Source organism: Orcinus orca, chromosome 11 (assembly GCF_937001465.1).
Source record: "Orcinus orca chromosome 11, mOrcOrc1.1, whole genome shotgun sequence".
NCBI lineage: Eukaryota > Metazoa > Chordata > Mammalia > Artiodactyla > Delphinidae > Orcinus > Orcinus orca.
The window spans coordinates 4,091,551-4,104,298 of NC_064569.1; the positions used below are offsets into that span (position 1 = coordinate 4,091,551).

At 52.7% G+C, this 12,748-nt stretch overlaps 1 protein-coding gene and 1 long non-coding RNA gene across 2 annotated transcripts in view; one reads left to right on the top strand and one right to left on the bottom strand.

The window, feature by feature from the left end:
- Positions 1-4,151: 4,151 nt before the first annotated feature.
- Positions 4,152-10,589, bottom strand: LOC125960521 (uncharacterized). Its single transcript, XR_007470263.1, has 2 exons — positions 10,141-10,589; positions 4,152-7,148 (listed from the first exon to the last, which is right to left on the bottom strand). It is a non-coding gene; the product is annotated as an uncharacterized LOC125960521 (long non-coding RNA).
- PRMT8 (protein arginine methyltransferase 8) overlaps positions 10,566-12,748 on the top strand; it is an 81,346-nt gene continuing 79,163 nt past the window's right edge. The window contains exon 1 of the mRNA XM_004279010.4: positions 10,566-10,690. Coding sequence (XP_004279058.1) covers positions 10,616-10,690 — 75 coding nt within the window. The 5' untranslated portion in view covers positions 10,566-10,615. The remainder of the gene's footprint in view (positions 10,691-12,748) is intronic.

Genomic DNA, 12,748 nt, shown 5'->3' on the forward strand with positions numbered 1-12,748 from the left:
TGTCCCAAACTTGGCTTGGGAAAGGGCAGAGTTTTCAGGGACTGCATTATCCAATCAGGAGAAGAAAGGGGGAAGCCTACCCTTGTCTTATGAACTTGAGGGTAAAATGAGGCGGAAGGGGGGGGATGAGATTTGCTCAGAGCCCCCCAGCTGGAAACCGTGACCTGAACCTTCCAGGGCTGGTTTATGGGACAGCGGGGAAAGATACAGGCGGGGATTTGTTTCAAAAAGAAAAGGCTGTAGAAGAGCCAGGGTGTATAAGCAAAGTTGTTCTGATGTCATTCTCCCCCTCTCCCTCAGCCATCCACCTGCCAAAGTGCCGACTCCTTCCTGCCTGCCTGTGATTAATCCCAGTTTGTTCAGGATGCATTCACTGAGTCCTGAAGATGTTGAGTGACAGATTTGGCCACTTGCATAAGCTGAGTTTTCCAGAACTTAAGGGAAAAGGGCAATGTCCTCCACACCTGCCAGTACGGTATGTGACCCAGGGTGACACCACTCAGAGCTGTTACTAAGCAGATGTGACAGAAAGAGCTGCAGCAAGAATACGGTTTGATAGATGCCATTTAGATGGAGTGGCCCTGTCTCGAGCCATCGCCCGCTTGACAGATACTGGGCCTCTGGGGGTGTTCTGTTCGGAGAGTCGAACATAACAGCAGATGCAGTTTTGCAGACTGAAGTTGGTCACATCCACACCCAGCACACCGTCGCACCCGTTTACTGAGGTGTGCAATGAGCCTGGCTCTGGGTCAGGCCGGATGCACCAACCTGACCCACCTTTGTTTTTTTTTAATTAAAGTAGAGTTGATGTACAGTGTTGTGTTCATTTCTGCTCTATAGCAAAGTGATTCAGTTATATATATTTTTTTCTTTTTAAAATTCTTTTCATTATGGTTTATTACAGGATATCGAATATAGTTCCCTGTGCTCTACAGCAGGACCTTGTTGTTTATCTACTTTATACGTAATGGTTTTCATCTGCTCAACCCAACCTCCCACTCCGTCCTGCCCCCCTCCCCCTCCCCCTTGGCAACAACAGGTCTGTTCTCTATGTCTGTGAGTCTGTTTCTGTTTTGTAGGTAGGTTCATTTGTCATATTTTAGATTCCACATACAAGTGATATCATATGGTATTTGTCTTTCTCTTTCTGACTTACTTCACTTAGTGTGACCTTCTCTAAGTCCATCCATGTTGCTGCAAATGGCATTATTTCATTCTTTTTTATGGCTGAGTAATATTCCATTGTATATATGTACCACATCTTCTTTATCCACTCATCTGTCGATGGACATTTAGGTTGCTTCCATGTCTTGGCTATTGTAAATAGTGCTGCTATGAACATTGGGGTGCATGTATCTTTTGGAATTATGGTTTTCTCAGGGTATATGCCCAGGAGTGGGATTGCTGGATCATATGGTAGCTCTATTTTTAGTTTTCGGAGGAACCTCCATGCTGTTCTCCATAGAGGCTGCACCAACTTACATTCCCCCCACCAGTGTAGGAGCGTTCCCTTTCCTGCACACCCGCTCCAGCATTTGTTATTTGCAGACTTTTAAAGGACGGCCATTCTGACCGGCATGAGGTGCTACCTCACTGTAGCTTTGATTTGCATTTCTCTAATAATCGGTGATGCTGAGTATCTTTTTGTGTGCCGATTCGGCCCACCTCTATTTGCAGGTGGGGATTTCGGGGCTCAGAGAAGTGGAGCGATGTGCCCAAACTCACAGAGGAAAGTATCAGAATCTGGATGTAAAACCAGGTCTGTGGTCTTCCTCCTGGTGGAGTTGTGGGCAGGCGTGGGCTCTAGGCTGTGTTCAGTCCCCCATTAGGAGCGTGCTCACCTCTGGGCTTGGTGTGGACTCAGTGCCTGGCCTGGCACTGCTTGGCCTGCAGTCACTGCTCTGAGGTCCCCAGGCTCCCCCTCCTCCCGTGAGGCCCTAGGAGAGAAGCGGCATGTCCACGGGAGAGGCCCTTAGCTTTTCCAGAATATTTCCATCCCAGGAGAGGGAAGCCCTTCCCTCTGGAAGCCACAGCTGCATTTGAATTAAACGGATACCCGGACGGCCCATGGAACCGAAGCCACTCTTTCCTTGCTGTGTGATTTTTAAATGTCACCCAACCTTTATGCAGTTTTTCCCATGGAATAACCCTGAGAGATATGTGAGGATGATAACTGATGCTTGTTTTCCCCACAGGCGAATCAGCCCCAGAGTGGACCGCCCCTGATAGGATCAGAACTCTGGCCGCTGTCTGGACCACCGCCCGTGGCCAACGTTGTGTACTGGGGACAACACGTTAATCTGAATAAATTTTGAAGCCAAGACTCATGAGACAGGTATAAATTCTATTTGCACGCACCTGGAAACATAAAATGGGGCAGACAAGCGATTTTTGGGTAATCTGCCAGTTTGCACGTTCATGCGTCGATACGGATCACTGAGACCTGATAGGGTTGTAATTGACCAGAGCCCCGCAGCCTGGGCTGGCAAGGAATTCACTGGTTTTCCCATTGAGCTCTGTTCCTTTGTAAGCGTCTGGGAAATCAAGTGATGACTATTTATAACGACCGCTTGGTGATGACTTTGAGACCGCGAAAGTCAAACAGGATGGTTTAAAATAATGGAATCTGCCCTTTGACCTCTGGAAAGCCCTAATCCTGGCCCCGTGCTGGAGTGACCATTGTAATGAGCGTTAGCTGCAGGCCCCCTTTGTAAGTCTCCGACTTGACAGGAGTGGACCTTCCATTTGATCACTCTGACACGTCAGGGGAGAGTGTGTCCCACTCCTCAGCCTTTGTTTTGGTCATCAGAGTTGAGTTTTGGTTTGAGATGCATGTGACCGGCCTTTGTTGTTACGTGGGTGTGGTTAGAAACATAATTCATGCCAGACATAAAAAGGACAAAGCAGAAGGGGATGTGGGGCTTGTCTCATGCAAACCCCTTCTTTTAAAGAAGAGGTGGGGGGCTCAGAGAGGGAAAGTGACTTCCTCAAAGCCACCGAGCTATTGAACGACAGAGCTGGGACTAGAGCACAGATCCGATGGCCCCCGGCAGTGATGCTCTCCCTGCGCAGCACGCCGTTGCTGTCCCGCGTGGATAGACATGGTCTTCTCCGGACGGATGCTGGGAAGGAAACTCACTTTTCTTAGAACGCTATTTCCTAGGAAACGTGCTTAATGCTTTATCTACGTTGGTTCATTTTATTCTCCCAATGCATCTGCCAGAGAGCGATCACCAGGAAGCCACCCTTGTACCGACGGAGACGCTACCTACCGGTCCGCAAGACCACAAAGCCCAGGCCCTTTCTCCCAGGCTCTGGCCAAAGGTCTCTCCTTCCTTTTGCTTCTTCTTCCCTCGGCGTCTCTCACACTTTCAGGCATCCTCTGATAGCCTGAAATGGGAGGTTTTAAGTGGTGTAAGGTTTCCTTGGGTTAAGGGGTCACGGGTGGGTCACATCTTATGGGCAAGTCTGAAACACGACAAATGTTATATCAAAAGGGACCAAACAAGACTCCTCTGGGAGGTGGAGGCTGTGGTTTTCCAGGTGGCGGGTTTCTATCAGGCCCCGTGAAAAGTGGCAGTGGCATCCTGCCTCCAAGCCAGGCTCTCCTTCCGGCACAGCCTCCTGGAAGGAATGGGAAATGAAGGTGGCCCCGAAAGCCTGAGTATCCTCTGTGGCCATTGCACCCAAGTGGCATGTAATTGATGCCTACTTTTTTTTTTTTTTTTTTGTCTTTATTATTTTTCAGACTATAGAGCCTCTTGGTAACATCCAATTCATGCCTGGCTGCCTAGACTTGGAATCAGTCTGGTTTCCCTCTAGGGAAAAATACCCCATGTCTCAGCCCATCTCGTGAACACTTTGCCAGGCTGTAGAGCTCTTGGTGTCGAAATGCGTTTTAAACAAGGATCGTGTCTTTTAGCTCATGGATCTTCCCCCTCAAGTGCTTAACTCCAGGGCTTTGAATGCAGTAAATATTTTTGTACTCGACGTTGGAATAGCAGATGGGAAGGGAGGCTGGATGTGCACCTTCCAAGGGTTCAGGCTACACTCTGAGGAAGCACATTTTGGAGAGGATCTGGCAATAAAAATTAAAATGATATCACTTTTGGGAAACTATCTTATGGAAGCAAAGCTCCTGTTTATAAGGGTGTATGTAAAAGAACATTTATTGCAAAACTGCCTAGAGTGACATTCAAGATACTTAGAATGACTTGAAAATCCATCAGTAGGGTGCTGGTTTATGAAAGCATGGCTTATCCACACATTGAGACGTTTTACAGCTTTTAAAAATAATAACTTGGGGGCTTCCCTGGTGGCACAGTGGTTGAAAGTCCTCCTGCCAATACAGGGGACACGGGTTCGTGCCCCGGTCCGGGAAGATCCCACATGCCGCGGAGCGGCTGGGCCCCTGAGCCTGCGCATCCGGAGCCTGTGCTCCACAATGGGGGAGGCCACAACAGTGAGAGGCCCGCATACCGCAAAAAAAGAAAAATAAAATAATGATAACTTGGATTTACATGTAATAACATAGAAAGGGGTCTATAATACACTGTGTAACAAAGAAACCAAGTTGCTGAGCCGCGTCTATTATTCCACGTCTGTACAACACATATACAGAGTTTCAATGTACGATTTTACGGCTTTACCATGGTGTGAAAGTGGTCCGCATTCAGTAGGAACCATACTTTGAATGTTGAGTTTTGATCCTTTCCCGGGCTAGCGATAGGCAGGGAAACCCTCCCTCATGATGCTGGGCGGTGGCAGCGACCAGGTCTCCCCGTCAGCCCCGAGATCACAGTAAACAACCGACATACTTATAACCGTTCTGTACTCAGACAGCCGTTCTGTGTTTCACTTTCAGTTCAGTATGCAATACATTACATGGTGTATTGGACACTTTATTATAAAATAGGCCTTGGGTGAGATGATTTTGCCCAACTGTAGGCTAGTGTAAGTGTTCTGAGCATGTTTAACGTAGGCCGAGCTAAGCTGTGATGTTTGGGAGGGTTAAGTGTATTAAGCACATTTTCGACTTATGGTATTTTCCATCTGGGAGGGTTTTATCAGGAGGTAACCCCGTTGTAAGTTAAGGAAGATCTATTGATATGTTTGCATGAGAAACAAATGGAGGATACACAGCAAAATGTTAGTATCACGGTAGAGGGGTAATATTTTACATTTTAAAAAATCTAGCAGAGATTTATATTAAAGAAGAAACCCTTTGGGAATGGAAGAAATAGATCAGGTGGTTAACTGGTCCAGAAAGGAAACAGGTGGAATCAAGCACAGCTTTCTTTGCCGCCTCCATTCTCTGTGCACTTTCAGGTAGGGCCACCCATGAAACTCCAGAGATCAGCCCTGCACTAGGGCAGGTCACAGTGTGTTATATGCCCCAAGAGGCATCAGTACTTAATGCTTTTGGGGGGGCCAAGGCTGAGAAACTTCCCATCCATAAGAGTTTTGGAAGCACACAAGAACTTTGGTATCTTGATAAAGAAGCTGTCCCCAGCCTTACCTGAATGGAGGCTACTGGTCCAGGCCTTAAAGCCTCCAGGGTCTCCCTGTCCATATCAATAGATAGCTCTTGCAGGGCCTTCCTGACTATAAGCCATTTATTATAGCTGTATCTAACCTATAAGAACCAATCCATATGACCTCTGATAGTACCTGAATCCCTAACCAACTCCTCCTGGAAGATAGGTCATCAGGGTAGGGCTGTCTTTTCATCTTTTAGTCCAGAATGCCTGGCACAGTGCTTGGCTACTGTAGTAGCTGTGGTATAAGGGCTAATGGAAGAAAATGTGTGTTAAGTTCCTGCACCAGATAGACTGAGTTGATTTCTAGCTGGCTTTGGGGAGACTCAGGAGAGATTTTCCAGAAAAAGGGGAGCCTTTATGAGAGACTTGAAAAAGAGGAACGGAGTAGCGTGTACAACTTCCACCAAGAAGAAAAAGCTGATTTTTGTCGCGATAGCATTTTAGAAAGACTATTTTAGTATCTTTAAGGGCTCTGCCACTGTGTCCCTCTTCTGCTTTCTCCAGAGAAGTTTGGGTTCCATCGTAGGCCACTGACAAAACGTCTGGATGTCTTTGGAGTCCTTCTCACCCTGAGAGAAAGGCAGGTGAAACTAGTCTAGCTTTTCAGGGGCCTAAAACACCAAAGATTAAGCTCTGACTGCAGACCTACTAAGAAAATGCCTCCCAAATATAGTGAGAATAAACAGTCAAACCAAACAGTATCATATCCAGCACAAAACCACAGTGAGTTGATTCAATCAGACATTATCCGAGCAAGGAAGACATAACATTCCAGTTTTAATGGCAAGAAAAAAAAAAAAAAAAAAGGGAAGAAACCCAAATTACTTTGCAGGCGTTGGTGGCACTCTTACAAGTTGTTTTTCGGAACACAGTTTAAGAGATAATTCAGCCTTGGGTTGGGGAGAATTAGGACGGCAGAGGCTCTTGTGCAGGAGAACTTCCCAGGTGTGGGGCCGTCTGGGGGCTCAGCCAGGTAGCCGGCTGCCGCAGCCTTGGCTTGTCTCCCATCTCCCAGAAGACACGAAGCGCACTGCTGGGTTCGCTGCTGGGAGGTGGTGATGGATAACGGCTGTGGCCTGATTCTTGAGGAGCCGTGGATTCACCGCAGCGTGTCTCGGCCATATGTGAGCCCTGGCCACGTGTGAGGTTCCCTGAGGGGGAAGACACACGCTCTTTCTTACACAGCCCCTTTTACTGAAGCAAGCACACGTGAACAGGCTAGAATCTGGGCTTTCCCAGGCAGTATGGTCTGCAGGTCGGAGAAGCGGCATCCTGGCCCCCAGGCACTGGGTTTTGGGAGGCAGCAGAGGAACGGTTGCTTGGCTCCTGGAGTAGAGCTACTACACACGGTCTTCACCTTCCGGAGGCCTGGGAGGAGATGATTATGGGATGGAACTTCAGAGGCCTTGCTCAACCTTCCAGGGTTTGCAGCTCTGCTGCAACAGCTACACCAAATCATTAGTCCAACTGAAACCTTCTAGAACCACTCCCTTGTTCCTGGAACCTGGGTAACCTCCTGGATTCGCATGCTGACTCTACCACTGGGGCAGTTCTCTGTGTTTCTGTGTCATCTGTTATGATGTGGGGACAGTGACAGCATCTCTCTACCTCAAAGAGTTGTCGAAAGAACTTCATGAGGACACATCTGGGAAAGTCTCCAGCACACAAGGGCTCTATCAAGTTTAACTCAGAGCCTAGCACAGTGCCTAGCAAATGTTAGCACAACGTCCGTGGTCTGACCCTAAGCCAGGCCTTGTTTCAAGCATTTTACATGTACTCTTCAATACGTTTTGTGGCACTGAAGATCTAGCATAAGAAAAATGACATAAGCAAAATGTGTCTTCAGGACCTCTGTACCCAGTAGGACCTACTGTGCAGACCACTCATTTAACTCACATCCTGGAGAAGTCCCTGTACTCCTTGTCATACGTCCTTTTGCCTCCCAGCAGAGTCCTTTCCAAAGCTCTTCTACAAAAGTTCTCTCTATGTCAAAGCCTCCAGGGTAATTAAATTAAGAGCTGTTCAATGGTCATTCCAGTATCTTTTGTTGCCTGTTGCTAAGCCCAGGGCCTATTCATGAGCTAGGTATATAAGTGATGCCCAGTAAGTTCTTTGTGGAATGACTAGATCTTGCAAAAGACTATGTGATGTACCTATACAAAAGAGAAGGAGAAAGACCGAATTCTTGTGAACAGTGGGGATGGTGAGAAAACGCTACCGGAAAATGCCTGCTATGTGCTAGGCACTTCTTATGCATCATGAATTTTCACAACTCCAGGAGATGGGTATCCAGGTAATCCTTTGCTGTGTAGCAAATTACCCCCAAACTTAGTCTCCTAAAAGTAACAGTTATTTTGCTTGTGAATTTGTAAAGAGGTGGGAGCGTAGAAGGGGCAACTCCTCTCTGCTCCGAGGTGGCTCTGCAGAGGACAGGAGTGTCCACTTTCAGGACCGCTCAGTCTTGTCCTCCAGCCTCTCTGGAGCCACCCTGGCGGCCTGACCTCCTCAGGCACGGCCCCAGGCTGGCTCGGGGTTGGATGGGTCGGACTAGAAAACTCTTTGCTCTGAGAATACAGCTCTCCATCTCAGCCTCTCCACTCCCCCTTGCAAGGGGAGCCGTGCTTGGGGAGAAGCTTGGGGAGAAGCCAAGCGAAGCAAAAGATTTCAACAGAGAATGGAGGAAACACACCCACTGAGGTTCTCATAGCAACATAATCACGCACAGGCAGCAGCCTATTTCGGTGGGAGCTAGTCTGAGCCTCCCTCCCCGCCCCGGTTCGTCACAGAATGGATGCACTGCACAGGCTGCAGCAGTATGAGGTGGGGTAGGGTGGGGAGAGAGCGCTGGACTGGAAGCCAGGGGGCTGGGGAGCTGCTCTGAGATGCTCTGTCAGCTAGCTGATGGATCACAGACACGTGTCCTCTCTCTGATCTTGGGCTCCTTGTCCGTAAAATGAGAGGATAGGACTGAAGAACTGGGAAGACCCTTTCTGGTTTCTGTTGACTGTACAAGTACTGAGCCTCTCCTGGTAGGAGATCAGATGTCTCAAGACCTTTTGTCTCTGAGAAGGATGCTTAGAGAAAATGGGGCTCAAGAGGGTAAAGGTCACTCCTTAGATTCAGCTCATTTGCCCCCCACCACCTTCTGCGCGTTGGCAGGATGTGAAAGGGAAGGAGAATGACCAGGTGTTGCCAGACTCTGCTCGCTCACCCTGAACGCGCATCCAGGTTTGTGGTCTGAGAGAGGAGAAGGTTAAGGAGGTTAAGGTCATTCTTTCATTTAAAAGTACTCCTTCCTCAACACACACACACACTCACACACACACTCACCCATTAACTCAAGCCTCTTGCCCACTCTCCATCCCCTCCTCCACTTATTGCAATGTATCCTCTCTTTCCCGAGGACCAGGTGATGGAAATGTCTTTAGACCCTGGCCCATTTCTTCAATGGACTCGGGTTAGTTGAGGGCAATCAGGCTCACACCTCCTGGCTGTCAAAGGTGACGTTAAATAACAAATAGGGCATGCGTGCAGGACTGCTCTGCCTAGGTAAGCACAGGGGGGAAGTGAAGAGAGCCAGGACGCCCAAGGAGCCCCTTTTAGGTCCCTGCCCTTGACTTGTGAACTGAAAGCTTGAAAGTGCAGCTGTCTTCGAAGGAGTCAGCCCCAGAGGCCTGTTGTAATGGGGGACACAGAGCGCCCCCCCAGCCCGTTTTAATCCCCACCCGCCTGACAGATGGCCAGTAAGACAGAGAAAAAGAAGCTCTCAAAGTGAAGACAGGAATGCATTGTATAAAAATTCACACCCTCTGCTGCCGCCCAAACTCCCTTAAAAAAGGATCAAGAGAATCCTAATGGGTACGTGACATTCTCCTCCTCTCCCATAAAAGGGACTTCAAGATCTGGTGATGCTGGGGGAGGGGTGAGGAGGGAGAAGAGAGATGTGTGGGCAGGGGGCTGCCGGGGAGACCGGGGCAGGGGGAGCGCGGCGGAAGGCTCACCCATCTGACTTTCTCCCACCCTCTTTCCCAGGCCACCTCTGGCTGAACCTTGGTCCCACCCTCTCGGCCTGGGCGAGGCTTGGAGCCCCAGGTCCTTGGAGAGGGAGAGTGGGAGAAAAAAGGGGTCATGATGCTACACGTAGCCCTAGAGTTGAAAGAGTTAAGGACCCTCCCTCATCCAGGCATCCACCCCGTGGCTCCCCAAACCCCAAACGCGGAGGAAGGATGCATGAATTGGCAGCGGAGCGGGAGAGCTGGGGTGGGGGGGCGCTGGGATGGGAGCGAGGTGACCGTGGCCCAGCCTTGCCCAGGGCCCGTCCTCGGTGGGAAGACGCACACCGGGTCCGAGGACCTGCCGGAGCCCAGCCCCGGCGCCTGCCTTCTCTGAGCATCACGCGTGGCCCGGCTGCGTCCGCGCAGACCTCGCCCCCCCCTCCCTGCCCCCCCCCACCAGCAAGTTGTCCACGGCGCCCGGGAGTGGAGGCGGCCCAGAGACCCCCGGAGCCCGGGCGAGGGGGCGGCCCGGGGCGCGGGGGCCCTCGGTCTGCGCCCAGCAGCAGCCTCCCGCCCGGCCCAGCCTCCTCCCCGCCCCCACTCACCGGCTCAGCCCCCGGGAGGGACGCGCAGGAAGCGTGTTGCTTCGCCCGCTGATCGGCAGAAGTTGAGAGGAGTTGTCGACTGCCTCGGCCGGCCGGACTTTGTGAGCAGCCGGCAAGGAGCCGCCGCCGCCGCCGCCGCCGCCTCCGCGGAGCCTTCGGGGCTCCCTCCCTCCTGCCTGGCCCGCAGCGCGGGTGGAGAGAGGCGGGGAGGGGGTCGCGGGCGCCACAGGAACTCGAAACTGTGTGAAGGAATCCGAAGCCGATGAGAAGGGAGGAAAATAAAACAAAGTGGAGACTGCAGGAAAGACTCCACCGTGGTTGATGGTACCGGCTGATGCTCCAGCAGAGGGACTGGGTTGGGCTTTTATTTTATTTTTTTTTTTCCTCCCATTTTCTCTTTCTCTCTCTCTTTTAAAGCTACACCAGCTCTCTCTTTCGGCACTATCTCTGTATCACCAAACCCTTGCTGGCTCTTATGGGCATGAAACACTCCTCCCGCTGCCTGCTCCTAAGGAGGAAAATGGCGGAGAACACGGCCGAGAACACCGAGGTAAGGAGGCGAGAGGCCGGGCTCGGAGACCCCGCAGCCCGCCGGGACCCCCGCGCCGCGCGCCGCCGCCGCCGCCGCCGCCGCCGCCGCCGCTCCGCACCTGGTGCCAAACTTTCCCAGCTCCATCCCGCTTGCTTCTGCCGGCCGTGTGCGCGTGTGTGCGTGTGTGTGTGTGTGTGTGTGTGTGTGTGTGTGTGTGTGTGTGTGTGTGCTGGGTGCGGGAAAGACAGTGCCTGTCTCAGGCCCCCTCCCTCTTGAAAATGCAAAAGAGTCGCTCTCACCCCAGCTCCCTCTCCTGCCCCCCCGCTGCTCGCTTTCCACCCTCCCCCACCCCACGTCCCAAACCCTGGGCGGCCGAACTCCCCTGCCCTCCCCTCTGGGCTCCGTTAGGGCTCCAGGGTGCCGGTTTCAGCCGGATCGGGATGGGTGATCCGGGGGCCAGGTCTGCTCCCTGCGGCGCCTTGACCGTCTCCGGCCGGCCGCTCCCTCGGCGTTACCCTTCAAGCTCGAGCTCTCGGTCCCCGCAGCACCGCGGAGAGCTCCGGGCCACGGGGATGGGGGTCGGGGAGGGGGGCCCCCGTGCGTCGTGCCGGGATGGCACTTGGGCACCACCAACAGACCCTCGCGCCCACATCCGGGCCGGGGAGAGGTCTGCCCTCCAGCACCTACGAGCCGCCTCTGGGACGCTAACCCCGGGGAGGAAGCTCGGGCCGCGGCCACCTTCAGGACCAGGGACAGCGCCCGCTCCTGCCGCAGCCGAGCCCACGCGGGCCGTGGGGCCTGCGCGCCGCGCTGCATCGGGAAATGGGTCCGCAGCCGCTCGTCCCGCAGCAGTTCCCAGGAGGTCGCTCTAGCTCCGCAAATTGCGCTCTCGTCCCCCGCCTCCGGCAGCCCAGCGGCTGCCCTTTCTGTACTCTGGAGTTGGCTCGGAGCCGCAAAGACTGGAGGCTGCGTTCCCTGGCCTCGCTCTGACCCTGCTGTCATTACAACTGGGTTAGCCCGTAGGTTCTGGGCACCTGTAGTCACGAAGGGGATCCGCGTGGGCAGCCCCCTTACCTTCGTGGAGGAACGGTGCGCCGAGGGGGGGGCGGAGTGGGATATGTGTGTGAAGATCATCCCTTACTCGGTGGCAGGAAAAAGGCAGAGAGCAAATTCCCGGGCTCTATTAATAGCCGGGTGTCTGGTGGGGCTGCCGTGCACTTCACATATGGTTACCCATATGCAGCGTGGGGCGGGATGGAGGTGTGGCACGGGGATTGTCCCTCTGTCTTGCTGGGCTGCAGAAAGGGGCAGAGACCCTTCCCGATCTTCTCCCCTCGAGGTCTGAACTGCAGCTACCCCCTAACCCCACCGCGTAGGCAGCAAAGCTTTTAAAATCCCTGTTCTCTGAGAAACTAGAAGCAGCATGTATCTGGCAACTGTCGATTTCGAAACAAACACGCTCTGGGGGAGAACGTGGGGTGTTCGGGAGCTAATGCCGTCACCTTGAGTTAGGGCAAAGCATGCGCGCCTGCGGTCCCCTCGCCACTTCCTCTTCGCCCCCCCACACCCGCCCCCAGGCAAGCAGACACTCAGAATGATGTGTAGTGCAAGGCAGAGAGCTAGCCTTACCAATCCCCTCGCCCTCCTCCCTCCCATCGCCCACCTGCAGAATGGGTTTCTAAAACTAGCTCAGAGTCCAGGCTGCACTTCTGTAATCTGTTGGACCAGCGGGCACGTAGCAGTCCCTGCAGCCGTGTGGCTGGAGCGCTAGAAACAAGAAACAGCTTCTCTCTACCCATCCCCCTACCGCTCGGCTTCTAAAAAAAAAAAAAAAGTTTTCGCAGGTCTCTAGCCCCCCGGCCCTCCGGTTGTTGCGCCGTGTCTGGGTGCAGACCCCGGCCAGGTTCCGCACTGTGCACGGCGATGTGAGCTTCCCCACCTCGGCCCCGGTTCAGGGAGTCCGGAGCAGGCAGAACGACGCGCGCCAGGCTATTTTTACATGCTTCCCCCGCAGCTCCGCACTCCCCCTTCTCGGCGGTTGCACATGCCAGCTCTGTTCAAGGCATCAATGAAAAC